Source organism: Macaca nemestrina, chromosome 3 (genome assembly GCF_043159975.1).
Source record: "Macaca nemestrina isolate mMacNem1 chromosome 3, mMacNem.hap1, whole genome shotgun sequence".
NCBI classification, from domain to species: Eukaryota; Metazoa; Chordata; class Mammalia; order Primates; family Cercopithecidae; genus Macaca; species Macaca nemestrina.
In genome coordinates this window covers 38,552,671-38,569,296 of record NC_092127.1, presented here as the reverse complement: position 1 = coordinate 38,569,296, position 16,626 = coordinate 38,552,671, and the positions used below count along the sequence as shown (strand labels likewise).

At 40.3% G+C, this 16,626-nt stretch overlaps 1 protein-coding gene across 20 annotated transcripts in view; it reads right to left on the bottom strand.

Annotated features, from left to right (window-relative positions):
* Nucleotides 1-629: 629 nt before the first annotated feature.
* Nucleotides 630-16,626, bottom strand: part of LOC105463471 (SH3 domain containing 19) — a 197,048-nt gene continuing 181,051 nt past the window's right edge. For all 20 annotated transcript variants that reach the window (XM_011710564.3, XM_071092928.1, XM_011710566.3 and 17 more), the window contains 6 exons: nt 15,655-15,713; nt 13,642-13,844; nt 12,922-12,974; nt 8,754-8,940; nt 8,172-8,269; nt 630-2,550 (listed from right to left, as the gene is read on the bottom strand). In XM_011710564.3, coding sequence (XP_011708866.2) covers nt 2,434-2,550; nt 8,172-8,269; nt 8,754-8,940; nt 12,922-12,974; nt 13,642-13,844; nt 15,655-15,713 — 717 coding nt within the window. In that variant the 3' untranslated portion in view covers nt 630-2,433. The remainder of the gene's footprint in view (nt 2,551-8,171; nt 8,270-8,753; nt 8,941-12,921; nt 12,975-13,641; nt 13,845-15,654; nt 15,714-16,626) is intronic.

The window sequence follows — 16,626 nt, the reverse complement described above, 5'->3', positions numbered from 1 at the left end:
GTCAAAAATTAAAGTGGAAAGATATTGAGTGAATCCAAGATGGTATCGCTGTATGTGAAAGTCATCCATCCATCCATCCATCCATCCATCCATCCATCCATCCATCCATGCATCCATCCATCCATCCGTGCATCCATCCACTCCAACCAACCAACCTACCCAACCCACCAACCAACCTTTATTGAGCCTGAATGGTGCAAAAGACTAGAGATACAAAGATAAATAAGATACCACAGGCCAGGTGCAGTAATACCAGCACTTTGGGAGGCTGAGGCAGGCAGATTGCTTGAGCCCAGGAGTTTGAAACCAGCCTGGGCAACATGGTGAAACCCTGTCTCTACAAAAAGAAAAAAAAAAATACAAAAATTAGCTGGGCACGCTGATGTGTGCCTGTAGTCCCAGCTACTCAGGAGGCTGTGGCAGAAGAATCACTTGAGTCCAGGGGGCAGAGGTTGCAGTGAGCCAAGATTGCATTGCACTCCAGCCTGGTCAAAGGGAATGAAACATGAAACCCTGTCTAAAACAAACAAACAAAAAAAAAAACAAAACAAAAAAACCCAAAAAACATATATATATATGCCACCTCTACCACCTCCATTCTCAAAAAACTCAGTCTAGTATGAGAAAGGGACTTTGAAAGTTCAGTTCAGTTTATTACAGTGTCAAGTAGATTTACAACTATTGCACTTATCATTCTGCTGACAGAAGGCCAAAATTTAAGATGGAGATTTTCCTCTAATAAAGATAGGTTTTCAGAATCTTCAATATAAGATGTTAAAATTATAAAGGCAAAGATATACACCTCATGTTCCAGTCCATATCCTTCCTGCTGTTGTACAGTTTGCTGCAAATGATAATTTAATTTGGATAATGCTTTATATAATTGATTTCTCATGAAATTACTTTTGAGTGAAATTTGACAAGAATTTTCTTTATACTCTCTTCTTTACCAAAACGTATTAGAAGTCCCCATAGTCCAAAATAAAATGTAACCACAGAATGGGGAGACAACTTTAGTCAAACACCAAGTAAATATTACCTTCTCTGCAGAACTCCAGGTGGTATTCATGTAAAAGTGTGGTCATTGGTTGCCTAACTTTTTGGACAATGGGGAAAAAAAACAATAAAAGCTAAAATGTGGTCCAGCATATGAAACTCTTCTCAAAAACAGAAGAAGGTCATGAACATCATTGGGAAAATGTTTCACATTTCCAATGAAATTCTATTCCATTGATCTGTTTGGAAGATTGTCTTCAACCTATTTGGCTCTAGTCCATAAACTGTAATTGATTCAGTCATGTAAAGAACCACTTTTGTCTTAAGCTTAGAATTTATAACAATGGAAAGCAGGAAAATGGTTTTTCATTTACTCTAATAATTGTGCAGGGATGAGCTAGGGAAAAAATAAAACAAAAAATTACCAGTCTTCTGTCCTCTTATTTTTCATTCTGATTATATCACAAAGAAATGAGCTGTGGAGGTTTGGCACTGTTTTCCGTCTTAACGGTTGTTCTGTATTCTAAGATTTTATATGTGATTCATAATGTACTACTATAACAAGACACAGTTTTTATATATTACTGAAATAATGCAAAGAAAATGAATTTTCCTTTGGGTCCAGTAATTGTCAAAGGAATGATTGCAGATTCAGAAAATGTGCTTTGTAATAACCCTGTTAACAAAGTATACACTGAGGAAAAAAATAAGTATGGCACATATATGCAAGGATTAGTTGTATTAGCAAGGCATTTCAGGGATGGTTTTGGTTCTTTAGACTAAGTAAGATACATCCAATTTAGACCCCCTTCAAATCCTTAGACAAATGGGAATCACTTGGTAACATAAGGATTGTTTTGGTGGGCAGGGGCTGATTTCGCCATGTGCTTACAAACGCTCCAACTAGTCGGTAAACTCCCACCTGAAGGAAGGATTTGCTCTGGTAATAAGGTTGATATGCTCAAGCTGTAAGAATTAATTTGAATATCAAAAATGAAATTTAGATTGCTAAACATGTCCTGATAGTTACAGCATGTAGAATATTAAATGTTCTCTTTTTAAACTAAAGTAAAAAAAATGAAGAAGCATGGTTAATTCACTTGTGCTGATTAAAACAGATGTCCACGTGCAGCTTCTGCGTGTGAGCTTCCCATGCTGCCATGCATGCCACCAGATGCTTTCCCTTCGCCTTGCTAATCCCACTAGATGTTTTCCTCGGTAGAACCCTAGCTCATGGGTTTCCATGTGCATGCTTCTATTGTAATGAAAACTATCTACAAAATCTAGACGTTTTCTGCTTTCAGAAAATTCTAGTGTACCATGTACGGCTTAGATATTTCTTTTTCAGTTAAAAAAAATAGTGCAAAAACATATCTGATAGTCAAGGTGATAGTTCAAGTGAGTTCTTGTGCCAAGGAACACAGTCAAACTTCTTCTCTAGCTCATCTGTAGAAACTGTATGTAGTTTTTGGGAAATATTCCAGATTTTCCCATTAGTTCTCCACTCATCCAGTCATCATCTACAGATTCCAGCTCTGTTATTATATCTCCAGCCTGTAAGACAAAGGAGTTAGAATTATTGGTTTCTGTTGAGAATAAGCATAGTAAATAGTGGCCTACCTAGGGCAGCATGAATAATCTCTATATAACTCATTTATCTTGATTGCTGAGAGATTAAATGACAAAGATGATCTATACCTAATGATGCCCTTTGCTTGTATGCCTCTATTCCTTAAATCTCATTCCTTTGCCATTGCCACCCTTGCTGCACTTTGATTTTCCTGCTTATATTTTGTGCCTCTCAAATTCACCACTCCTAATCTAAAATCCCTCTTGAACAAATAATACTAGTTACCACACACACACACACGATTATTTATTGAGTACCCACTATGTGTCAGACACTTTTCTGGGCACAATTAATATTCCCTCATTCTACAACGGGAAGGCAAATAAGCTGGCAGAAGAGGACAGAAAGCATGGGATCGCCAACTCATTAGGGCCATCAAGGGAGGGCCTCACTGAAGGTGTCATAAAGGCAAAGACTTGGAGATGAGAGAGAGTCATGTGCTTCCTGTATGCCTTGTCTTATTCTGTGTACTTCACAGGAACTAACTTATGTAAACACCACCACAGTCCTAGAGATGAGTATTGTGTTATCCTCATTTGAGAGATTTTTTTTGTTTTGTTTTGTTTTTTGAGACAAAGTCTTGCTCTGTCACCCAGGCTGGAGTGCAGTGGCGCAATCTAGGCTCACTGCAACTTCCGCCTCCCAGGTTCAAACAATTCTCCTGCCTTAGCCTCCCAAGTAGTTGGGATTACAGGTGCCTGTCACCACGTCCAGCTATTTTTTGTATTTTTAGTACAGACGGGGTTTTACCACGTTGGCCAGGCTGGTCTCAAACTCCTGACCTTGTGATCCGCCTGCCTTAGCCTCGCAAAGTGCTGGGATTACAGGTGTGAGCCACTGCCCCTGGCTGAGATATATTTTTATAGATTTCCTTATTTTAGTGAAAAAGAAACCAAAACTCAGATAGATTATAACTTGCCAGTGTCACATGTCTAGTTAGTGGTAGAACCTGGATTCAAATCTAGTGCGATTCCAGGGCTTGTATTCCTAACCACTAGACTATGTGGCCGCCACATTTTACAATGGTCCTTTTTACTTAGAAAGGCTTTTACTATAATTGCCTTTTATCAATACCCAGAGCATTTTGCACTTTACATTTATTCTTGCACATAATGGCATTTCTCCTCTGCCATTTGGTTTATCGCATTCCTCCTACGGCCCCAGTATCTTTTTTTTTTTTTTTTTTTTTTTTGAGACAAAGTCTCGCTCTGTGGCCGAGGCTGGAGTGCAGTGGCACGATCTCGGCTCACTGCAACCTCCACCTCCCGGGTTCAAGCGATTCTCTTGCCATGGCCCCAATATCGAATTTGCATTTTTTCCCATCTTAAAGAGCTTCACCTTGACTCAGGACACTGATTTATCTTCATCAGGTTAGTCAAAGGGGCTGTGTGTCTTATTCATGTGCAAATTAGAATTCCTTCAGCAGATGAAGACATAATTATTTTGTTCTTTATGGTTTCTAAACATTTCTTAGAATCTGTGTTTAAGATGCTACAATAGTCCAAGATGACTCTGGCTACTGTTAAGAATACCTTTATCAGGCTAACTGGATTTATTTGTAGCCTTAGTATATTACCCTCTGGAAAAAAAAAGTGGCTTGATTTAAGGGTTTTCTTTATGGAAAACGGAAAGGAAACATGCTATCAGATGTTATTAATTTACTCTGCTCTGCTAAAATCTGTAAAACTTCTGGCAATTCAAAGTTTTTGTTATAAATAAGTTCCTTCTGGTTCCTAAATTATAATTTAATAGTTAACTGAAGCTATTTTTTTAGGTCTGGTCCAAACCTACATACCATGTCAGTTTCCTGAGGGCTAGGACTATTTGTTTTTTTTTTGAGACAAAGTTTTGCTCTTGTTGCCCAGGCTGGAGTGCAATGGTGCGATCTTGGCTCTCTGTAACCTCCGCCTCCCAGGTTCAAGCGATTCTCCTGCCTCAGCCTCCCGAGTAGCTGGGACTACAGGCGTGAGCCACCACGCCCGGCTAATTTTGTATTTTTTAGTAGAGACGGGGTTTCTTCATGTTGGACAGGCTGGTCTTGAACTCCCAACCTCAGGTGATCCACCTGCCTTGGCCTCCCAAAGTACTGGGATTATAATAGGCGTGAGCCACTGTGCCCAGCCAGGCTAGGACTATTTTTTTTTTCTTTTTTTTTATTTTGAGTCAGAGTCTTGCTCTGTCGCCCAGGCTGGGGTGCAGTGGCCGGATCTCAGCTCACTGCAAGCTCAGGCTAGGACTATTTTTAAAAATGAGTTTTGGCTGGGCACAGTGGCTCACGCCTGTAATCCTGGCACTTTGGGAGGCCGAGGCAGATGGATTGCCTGAGCTCAGGAATTTGAGACCAGCCCAGCAACACAGTGAAACCCCGTCTCTACTAAAATACAAAAAATTAGCTGGGCATGGTGGCACATGCCTGTAGTCCCAGCTACTCAGGAGGCCGAGGCAGGAGAATTGCTAGAATCCAGGAGGCAGAGGTTGCAGTGAGCTGAGATCGCACCTCTGACTGTATTACAGCCTAGGCAGCAGAGCAAGATTCCTTCTCTTAAAAAAAAAAAAAATCAGTTCTATCTATTAACATTTTGTGGATATTTAATAAAACTGAAAGCAGTGCAGAATCCCTTAATAACAATAACAACAACAACAACAATTCTAGAACTATTTTATGGACAACCATTTGTAAAATGAAATGAAGATAACCTGTTTTCTGGAAGATACTGTGCATTCTGTTATTTATATTGACATAGTTTAAATGAAGACCAAAATAACATCCAAGAAATTTGAATTCAGATTTTCACTTGCAGTAAGTTTATGTAAAGATAAAAGGAATACATTTCGAGCCACTGACTCTCAAGGACTAAGGCAACCGTTTTCTTTCTTCTTTTTTTTTTTTAATTTTATTTTAAAGATCAAGACATTAAAGGAAAAAAAGGGAACTGATAGAAGGTTACGAATTTTTAATTTTGCATAGCTACAGCATAAGAAATACCTATCATTTATAGCTGGGTGCAGAGGCTTATGCCTGTAATCCCAGCTTTTTGGGAGGCTGGGGCGGGTGGATCACTTTGAGCTCAGGAGTTTGAGACCAGCCTGGGCGAGACCCAGTCTCTACAAAATATACGAAAAATTAGCCAGGCATTGGCGGCTTGCACCTGTAGTCCCAGCTACTCAGGAAGCTGAGGCTGGACAATCGCTTGAGCCCAGGAAGCAGAGGCTGCACAGTGAGCTGAGACTGCACCACTGCACTTCAGCCTGGGCAACAGAGTGAGACCCTGTCTCAGAAACAAAACAAAACAAAACAAAACAAAACAAAACAAAAAAAACAAAAAAAAAAAAAAAAAAGGAAGAAGAAAGAAAGAAAGGAACGAAAGGAAAGAAAGAAAGAAAGAGAGGCCGCGCATGGTTGCTCATGCCTGTAATCCCAGCACTTTGGGAGGCCGAGGCAGGCAGATCACGAGGTCAGGAGTTTGAGACCAGCCTGGCCAATATGGTGAAATGCCATCTCTGCTAAAAACACAAAAATTAGTCAGGTGTGGTGGCGCACATCTTTAGTCCCAGCTACTTGGGAGGCTGAGGCAGAAGAATCACTTGAACCCAGGAGGCAGACTGAGATCGTGCCACTGCAATCCAGCCTGGGTGACAGAGCAAGACTCCATCTAAAAAAAAAAAAAAAAGAAAGAAAGAAAAATATCTATTATTTGCTAACAATATATTATAACAGAAATGACATTTAATACAAAAAGATGCAATAACATTTTATTATTCAGAATAAAGTAAAACTCCACCACAAAATAGGAAGCTAGCAACCTTATGCTGACATATTTCAGTCAAGGTATCCCCCCACTTACCCCAACAAAGGCTGCACATACCTGATTCTGGTATGGCCTTGTTTTTCTCTTTTTCTTTGTTGAGATAGGGTCTTGCTATGTTGACCAGGCTGGTCTTTTTATTTTTTATTTTTTGAGACGGAGTCTCGCTCTGTCGTCACCCAGGCTGGAGCGCAGTGGCGCGATCTTGGCTCACTCCAAGCTCTACCTCCTGGGTTTACTTACGCCATTCTCCTGCCTCAGCCTCCCGAGTAGCTGGGACTACATGCGCCTGCCACCACGCCTGGCTAATTTTTTTTTTGTATTTTTAGTAGGGACGGGGTTTCACTGTGTTAGCCAGGATGGTGTCGATCTCCTGACCTTGTGATCTGCCTGCCTCAGCCTCCCAAAGTGCTGGGATTATAGGCATGAGCCACTGCATCCGGCCATTCAGGCCGGTCTTAAACTCCTGGCCTCAAGTGATCCTCCTGCTTTGGCTTCCCAAAAGTGTTGGGATTAGAGGTGTGAGCCACTGTGCTCGGCCTTTTTCTCTTCTTGTTGTAGGCAAGTGAAAACCCTGTTTGGCTGTCCACTGTTTTAAACCACATCTTGTCCAATCATTCCTTGATATTTTAATTCTTTCTACAGCATCCTTGTCTCTGACTGAATATCTTCAATGCTAGAGAATTTACCACTGTCTGACACAGGCTATTTTTACAGCAGTGACTACTAAAACCACCCTCCTTCTTCTAGCACTGTTCCCAAAGTACTTTCCTCTGACCATGGTCCAGTTGTGGATTAGGGAAATAGAATCATGAAAATATCTACTTTTGGCCAGGCGCAGTGGCTCACGCCTGTAATCCCAGCACTTTGGGAGGCCGAGGTGGGTAGATCACAAGGTCAGGAGATCGAGACCATCCTGGCTAACACGGTGAGACCCTGTCTCTACTGAAAATACAAAAAAATTAGCCAGGCATGGTGGCGGGCGCCTGTAGTCCCAGCTACTCAGGAGGCTGAGGCAGGAGAATGGCATGAACCCGGGAGACGGAGCTTGCAGTGAGCCGAGATTGCACCACTGCACTCCAGCCTGGGTGACGCAAGACTCTGTCTCAAAAAAAAAAAAAAAAAAAAAAAAAAAAAAAAAAGAAAGAAAAGAAAATATCTACTTTTACTTTAAGAAAAAATTAGGCATTTCTTCTGTGAAAAAAAAAAAAAAAACAAAAACGAACAAACAAAAAACCTCTGCAAACTAGCTCAACCTTTTGGGACTATTTCCCCAAAGCTCTGGTCACTGCCTTTGTGGACAAGAATTTAGTGTCTTATAAGGCTACTATGCTACTAGCGCAAATTGTAGCAGGTGCTATCTGATTCTCCATCAGTTTCAAAGACATGTCAATGGCAGGCTTGGAAGGCCATGTAGACGGTCATCTGTTACTAATAAAAAGCCTAATATTACTGAGATGTGATGATGTAAGACCAAGGAACAGGGGATTACTTTGGGGATGTATGGGGGTGTAAAGCCAAGGTTTTCTCTAAGTACCTTAATGCCTGGTTGATACTGTAAATTAACAGGCCTATTTGCACTATTCACTTTCTGTAATGTCTTCCCTTATAATTAGGGTCGGAGATCTCTTCATTCTTGAGTAATGATCAATATTCCATCCAAATGTTCCATCCTTCAATGGAAAACATTTCAAAAATTATAGTGCTTTATGTAGTTATGAAGAGATACACATTCTGACCTTGAAGGAAAGCTCATCTTCATTCTCCCCTCGGAAATCATATAAGGCTTTGGCCTTCCTCCCCTTCGGTACTATGGCCGACATACTTTTTGCCTCAGCTGTGAAGACATAAAAAATTTAAATATATAGAAACACAGTGGACTAAAACACAAATCTAACATTAAAAAAAAAAAACCCTTGTCGCTCTAAAAACACAGTATTTTCTCTTCAGAGGTAGTGATATTAGGGATAAAAAACATTTTTAAAAACAATATGTTCAATTAATTTTGAACTTATTTAACTTTCAAGAAGATGAACAATGTCCTCTTAGCAGGGAAAAATTACATAAACTGTTTTTATTACATGGAATATAAACTGTTTTATTAGATGGAATATTAGCCATTATTTAGTGAAGATATTTTTATCTTTTTTTTCTGTAACTCTAACAAAGTATATGAATGTAGTTTGCATAACTTCATGTATCAACTCTTTCAAATATAGACAGACAAACTGAGCATGGCCAGAGGGGAAAGGAATGTATATAGTTTTGAAGGTTTCAGGCTCCCCGTGAGGAGTAGCACTCATGTCTTGCGGTTGTCATACCCGGGCAGGGCCTCACAAACACTGCTGGGAAGATCCCCTCCCTGTCCTGCAGTCTGCCCCTGCACCAGTCAGAATCTAGACGTTCCAGAATCTGGATCCGGTCTCCCCTCTTGAAGGATAAGTCATCACTGGTCTCTGCTGTAAAACTGTGAAGAGCTTCACACCATTCTGCAGAAAGGCTGTTAACCTGTTATCAATTAGAAGTGTGGTCAGAAATGTAAGATTTTATTTGAAATTGAGTTCCACAAAGCTTAAAGAGTAGTGTGGAAAAAAAGCTAAGGGGTCTTAAGATTTCAAAGCCTGAAGACTTCTTTAAATTATCTAATACCTTATGTTGCTATCAAGTTTCAGAAATAAAAGTTTCCAATAATTTTTTCTTAAATTATAACTCTAAATGACAAGTGTGATAGAATTTGTGGCTTTTCTGCTTTTGAGGGATATACAAAGCTTAAGCAAACACTTTTTTCCTTTTCTTTTCTGAGACAAGTTCTTACTTAGTAACCCAGGATGGAGTGCAGTGACAGAATCATAGCTCACACTGCAGCCTTGACTTCCTGGGCTCAGGCAATCCCCCCTCCTCAGCCTCTCCAGTAGCTGGAACTACACGTGCGGCCACCACACCCGGCTATTTAATTTTATTTTTGCAGAGATGAGGTCTCACTATATTGCCCAGGCTGGTCTTGAACTCTTGGCTCAAGTGATCCTCCCAGCCTCCCAAAGTTCTGGGATTATAAGCATGATCCACCTCACTCAGCCAAAAAACTTTTTTCTTACTATGACCTATTATATTGTTATATTAAAGAATTAGGTCAAAGCATAAAATATTTATGCATAGTATTTGACACTATGAAAAAATTCTGATAAAGTAATTATCAGTGAAGCTCTTCTTTATTTAAATTAGGAAGGATCAGAATGGGTGGGTCTATTAATTCCCAGGTCTTTACTTGATTCAGAGACTATTAGATTCCATAGCACAGAACTTCATTAATTCACACTTTTAATTTTATGAGGTGTAGTTAACTCTGAGATTGGCAGGATAACACCCAGATGTGGTGGGCTAGTGTAAGAATGCTTTTATCCCAGGTACATTAGAGAAAGGTTTTGCTCTGTGAAGAGGCAGCTCTGCCAATTTGGGATGGGAACCCTATGTTCAAGATGCTCAAGCAGACAGTAGAGGATAATGAAAAGGCTTTCTTTTTTTTTTTTTTCCTGAAATGGAGTCTCGCTCTGTCGCCCAGGCTGAAGGGCAATGGAGTAATCTTGGCTCAATGCAACCTCCGCCTCCCGGATTCAAGCAATTCTCCTGCCTCAGCCTCCTGATTAGCTAGGACTACAGGCGGGCACCACTACACCCACCTAATTTTTGTACTTTTAGTAGAGACGGGGTTTCACCATGTTGGCCAGGCTGGTCTTGAACTCCTGGCCTGAAGCAATACACCTGCCTCGGCCTCCCAAGGAGCTCGGGCTCCCAAGGAGATTACATGAGTGAGCCACAGCGCCCGGCCAGGACAAAGGCTTGGGAGCTAGCCAGGCAAGGGTTCCAGACCCAGTTCTGCCACTTCTTAACTTCGTGACACTGGGCAAGATGCTTCTCTTTGCTGAGGCTCAGCTTCATCTTGGGGTTACTAAGAGCATTAAATGAGACAATGCATGTCTAACATTTAGCCCAGTGCCTGGCACATCTTAAGTGCTCAATAACTGATGGCTTACAAAACAAAAACAAAAAGCAAGCAAACAACACTAACCTTGCCCTCTTGCTCCTGCACCTGAGTAACCAATCCTAAAGGATGGAACTTATCATTCCTCAGAAATGCAGGCAACAACCATGTGAACATTTCCTTTTGGAGAACTGTAGTCAGTTTCCTTCCTCTTTCACTGTATCAGTGGGTAGGGACGAAATGATAAGGGGACACACAGGCCAACTACAAGTGACATTTTCACAAACACAATCATCCCATCAGGCTTAACTCTTCTAAATTTGTCACAAAAAAACAATGGAAGGCCGGATATGGTGGATCACCCCTGTAATCCTAGCACCTTGGGAGGCTGAGGCAGGTGGATCACTTGAGCCCAGGAGTTTGAGACCAGCCTGGGTAACAAAGTGAGACCCTGTCCACAAAAAAGACAAAAATTAGCTGGGAGTGGTGGTGTGTGCCTGTCATCCCAGCTACTTAGGAGGTTGAGGTGGATTGCTTGAGCCTGGGAAGCAGAGGTTGCAGTGAGCTGAGACCTTGCCACTGCACTTGGCCTAGGCATCACAGTGAGACACTGTCTCAAAAAAAAAACAAAAAAAAAAACCAAAAAAAAAACCAAACCAAAACCAAAAATAAACAAACAACAACAAAAACAACAACAAACTAAAAAACAACAGAAGGTACCACATTCCTAGTACCTTTAAGCACTTCTGGAGTCATGTTACAAAGTGTAAAAATTTTAACCCATTATTTTTCTCTTTGTCACTATACAAATGAAACAATTTTTCCTAAATATTTGGTAAGTTGAGAAATGTATAAAGAAATGGAGGAGGCTGGGCTCAGTGGTTCATGCCTGTAATCCCAGCACTTTGGGAGGCCGAGGTGGATCACGAGGTCAGGAGTTCAAGACCAGCCTGGCCAAGATGGTAAAACCCTGTCTCTGCTAAAACTACAAAAACTAGCGAAGCATGGTGGCAGGCGCCTGTAATCCCAGCTACTCGGGAGGTTGAGGCAGGAGAATCGCTTGAACCCGGGTGGCAGAGGTTGCAGTGAGTCAAGATCACGCCACTGCACTCCAGCCTAGGCAAAAGAGTGAGACTCCATCTCAAAAAAAATAAAAGAAGTTGGGGGGGAAAAAAAAACCTACCCATGTATATAATCTTACTACCTAGATGCAATTTAATACTAATAACTTGAATAATTTCCTTCCTATCTTTTTATGCTATATATTCAATTTTATATCCCCTTTCCCTATATGTTTCCTCTCATGACATTTAAAAAATGATTTTACTTTATAAATCTAGTTTTTCATAGATTTAGTACATTCTCCCAATAATGGTCATATTTAGGTCATTTCCAATTTTTTCTTATTATATTAGCACTATGCTCATCTTTGTGACTCAAACTCTTATTTTTTATCCTTTTCTTTTTTCTTTTTTTTTTGAGACGGAGTCTGGCTCTGTCGCCCAGGCTGGAGTGCAGTGGTGCGATCTCGGCTCACTGCAAGCTCCGCCTCCCAGGTTTACGCCATTCTCCTGCCTCAGCCTCCCGAGTAGCTGGGACTACAGGCGCCCGCCACCTCGCCCAGCTAGTTTTTCGTATTTTTTAGTAGAGACAGGGTTTCACCATGTTAGCCAGGATGGTCTCGATCTCCTGACCTTGTGATCCGCCCGTCTTGGCCTCCCAAAGTGCTGGGATTACAGGCTTGAGCCACCGTGCCCAGCTTTTATCCTTTTCTTAGGGTGATAATAATGTGTACTTTCTCTCTTTTTTGACACTCACATGCGTATAATTGCTTGTTTAGTGTTGAGCTGCACTGAATCTTTGTTAACTGAATAGGTTAAATGGTATTTTATTGCTGTCTTATTATATATTTTCTTGATTACTAGAAAGGTTAAATATTTTTTCAATATTAGCCACTTATTGTACCTCTTTTATGAATTCTCTAATCATGTCTCTTTTTCATTTTCTTTCTTTTTGTTTTGAGACAAAGTCTCGCTCTGTCACCCAGGCTGGAATGCAGTGGTGCTATCTTGGCTCACTGCAACCTCTACCGCCGGGTTCAAGCTATTCTCCTGCTTCAGCCTTCTAAGTAGCTGGGACTTACAGGTGCATGCCACCACACGTGGTTAATTTTTGTATTTTTAGTAGAGACAGTGTTTCACCATGTTGGCCAAGCTGGTCTTGAACTCCTGACTTCAGGTAATCCACCCACCTTGCCTTCCCAAAGTGTTGGGATTACAGGCATGAGCGACTGTACCCAGCATCTGTTTTCATTTTCTATCAGGGTTTGCATGTCTTTGTATGAGCTCTCTATATAAAATATATTAACCATCTAAGTAATTTATTATGAAGATTTGTTGTATGAATTGAAAAACTAATTCATACTATATTCTCTTAATAATTATGATTTTAATAGTCCTCCCAGAGTTTGAACCTGGCTGTCACTATAGTCACCTGTTCAAGCAGCCTACCTGAGAGTTTGAGCCAGAATCTTCTTTTTTGGTTTTCAGTGGTACCTTTGTGCCTACATTAAAAAAAAAAAAACACACACAGGAAGTCAGAACATTAGATGTGAGGGCCATATAGTATTAAAAATAAATGGTTGGGGTGGGAGTGAAGAGTCTGGGATTCCACACCAGGCTCTTCATGTATTGCCTACGTTGCCTTAACCTGTACTACCCTCACTGAGCTTGTTTAGTTAATTGTAAAGTAAGCACAATTATTTATAGTCTACATACATTAGTAACAGTCTATAGTTCATTTCTGTTTAAGAGTCTTTGCTATTTATTTATTTATTTATTTATTTATTAGAAACAGAGTCTGGCTCTGTTGCCCAGGCTGGAGTGCAGTGGTACAGTCATAGCTCACTGTAGCCTCAAACTCCTGGTCTCAGGTGATCCGCCCACCGTTGCCTCTCAAAGTGCTGTGATTACAGGTCTAAGCCACCACACCCAGCCTCTTTGCCATTTCTTGTATGAAGTTATTGTTAATTACCTAAAATACCAAAACTAGCTCTTTGAGAGATGCCCACAAATAATGTCTATCCCACACAAATTCTCATTTTAAAATCAGTTTTCCTTCTACCTTAAAAATATGGCAATATGGATTATTATACAGCTGAAATATAATGCTATTATTTGGTTTATTTGAATTAGGACATGACATAATAAAAAAAAATTCTCTATACTCACTTAAAACATTTGCACCAGAGGTGGGAGAATCCTCAACAGGCTCCACAAAGTTCAGGGGGAAAATCCCAGTTCTGCCTCGAACTTCTCCTCTGGCCCATTCCTCATTCACGTACTCTTTAAGAATAATAATTTCTCCCTCTGAGAAACTCAACTCATCCTTCTGCTCTCCAATATATTCAAACCGAGCAACACATCTTGAGCCTCTGAATGAAGAACACGTTTTGTGGATTAGACTAGAGAGTGCTTTTAAAATGCTTAAAAACCTTAATTCAGTCTTCCAATAAGTATTTATTCTTGGTTTACCATGGAATAAGGTATACTAGGCTAATTTGAAATTATTCCATGAAAAACAGTAAGTTACACTTTTAATTAACAGATATGAACCTATTCACTCAAAAAGGCTAAAGCTCAAGGTCACAGAGTACACGCAGCTGGGTGGTTAGTTTACCCTGCTGTGTCTTTTGATCATCTTACTCCCCAATCTCCATATGTTTGTATCCTTGGGCCACAGCAATCCATGGTCCAGTCTGAACCCTTTCAATCATAAATGCACTGAGTTGAGGAGTGTTAACCCTGAGAATCTCAGGGCAAGTCATCAAATTTCCTGACTACTAATCAGGGCAGAATGCAATGGGCATTAGCTGGGCAAAGTCGATGCTCAATTAATCAGTGAGTTGGCCTTAAAAACTAGGAGAAGGTTTAAAGAAAACAGAAACTCGGCATATCATAACACACAGTCTTGGACCTAACCCTGTTGCCTTTAAGAACGATTTTTGTATCGCCTTTAAAAGGGCTTCATTTCTGACATTTGGGACAATCCTTACATGATCTGCAATTCTGACTGAAAATAAGATAAAAGTAGAGATAAAATCGTGTCTCTAGAAGGTGTGCTTTAATACTAATCCCTAAATTTAAGGGTTTAGAAAGGAAGTTTCAACAGCAACAGGCCAAGGAGAAGCAATTGCCTAAAGAGAAAAGGTTGATTCTAGCTCTAACAGAATTCTGATTTAAGTCAGATCAATGGGTCAATGACTGTAAAAGCCCACTTCAAATTCAACCTGCTGAGACACAGTATATGCTGCTTAAAAATAGAGAAAAACTGAATCTGAAATAGAATTCAACTGCTGTGGATCAGAAGTTTTCTTATTTGTGATAACCTTTCCATTTGTTTTCTAAAGTCCTCTGGGAGCATCTCCTTATGTCTGACCTATTCATAGACAGGTTTACAGTCTTCAGCAGGTAATGAATTCTATTAATTTGCTCATTTAACTGGAATGTAAAGTTGCACTGTGGCAGTGTTTTAAATCACAAAGGAGTTACAACGATGCATAAAAGGGTATATAAATTCAGGGAAAGGTCCTCAACTTAACTCTTCCTTCATTTTCTTCTAGTTCCTCTTAAAAACAAAAAAATACAAAATGTCTAGCAGTTATTGTAGGATTCATATTTCTACAGGATTTAATTATTTCTCATGACAAAAATACTTGAACCTTCTAAAAACTGGGTAGATAACACCAGAAGGCCAAAATAAAATGCAGTAAATGATGAAACTATCTCTGCTCATGCTAAGGCCAGGCTGCAGGAAGCATTGGCATAGACTGTGCTTTGCTGCTTTCTTTATGTTCTGCATTGATGTTGGAGAATTGCTTAGGTAAGCTTCTATCAGCATGTTCATGATGTATTTTCATCAGAATTTTAACCCATTGTCACCTTTTAAACAAGTTTTCTTTGTAATTAAAAAGACACAGTGAGAATCGGAATGATCACCATGTGAAGTGTTTTCTTTTAAAATAAAGAATAAATAAATAATAGAGAGGGGTTCTTGCTATGCGGCCCAGGCTAGTCTTGAACTCCTGGCCTCAAGCAATCCTCCCACCTCAGCCTCCCAAAGTATTGAGATACAGGTCTGAGCCACCATGCCTGGCCTTGGAGTGTTTTAAGCTTGATAATTCTTCACGATATAGATGGTTATCTCCTTTGTATTTTGTGCAAAAGGACACAAATAAAACTTACTTAACACAATGAGATGAAACAGATTCTCTTTTCCCATTTCCTCCTTCTGGAATATCAATCTAGTAAAGACAAAATCAAGGCAACAATTATTTTTTTTTTCAGATTTTCGTAAGATAAATTTAAGGTTAAGTAATTAGAAAGTGCATGATTGAAATGGATTTGTTTAGCTAGGTGTTAATCTTATTAAGAGGAACTACAGGTGCTAACTGGTAAAAAAAAAAATCCTGAATTTGGATTAAAAAAAAGTATAACATGTGAAGTAGCCTTCCTTGAGTAGCCAATCAATTCTCTTATTTGCTGGAATAACCACATTAATATCACTCTAATTCTGACTGAATTTTCTTTATCCCCCCGCTTTTTTTTTTTTTTTTTTTTTTTTTTTTTGAGGCAGGGTCTAACTCTGTCACCCAGGCTGGAGTGCAGCGGCACAATCAGAACTCACTGCAGCCTCGACCTCCCAGGCTCAAGTGATCCTTCTGCTTTAGCTCCCCCAAGTAGCTGGGACTACAGGTATGTACCACCACACCCGGCTAATTTTTGTATTTTTAGCAGAGACGGTTTCACCATTGTTGCCTGGGCTGGTCTTGAACTCTTAGACTCAAGCAATCTGCCTGCCTTAGCCTCCCAAAGTGCTGGTATTATAGGCGTGAGCTGCCACACTCTGCCAGCTCTATCCCATATTCTCCAGGTTGAAAACTGCAGCTGAGAAGGACTTAAGATAGAAATCAGGCATTAGGCATTCACAGTGCCACACATTAGCTCTACCACACCTACTCCAAGTGTTGGTAGAACCCCGCAATACTTCTCTGACCCCAAGATAAAATATTTCAGTAAAACTTTGGATTCTTGGGCCAGGTGCAGTGGCTCAAGCCTGTAATCCCAGCACTTTGGGAGGCTGAGGTGGGTGGATCAGGAGTTCGAGACTAGCCTGGCCCGGGCGACAACTGCGAGACTGTCTCAAAAAACAAAACA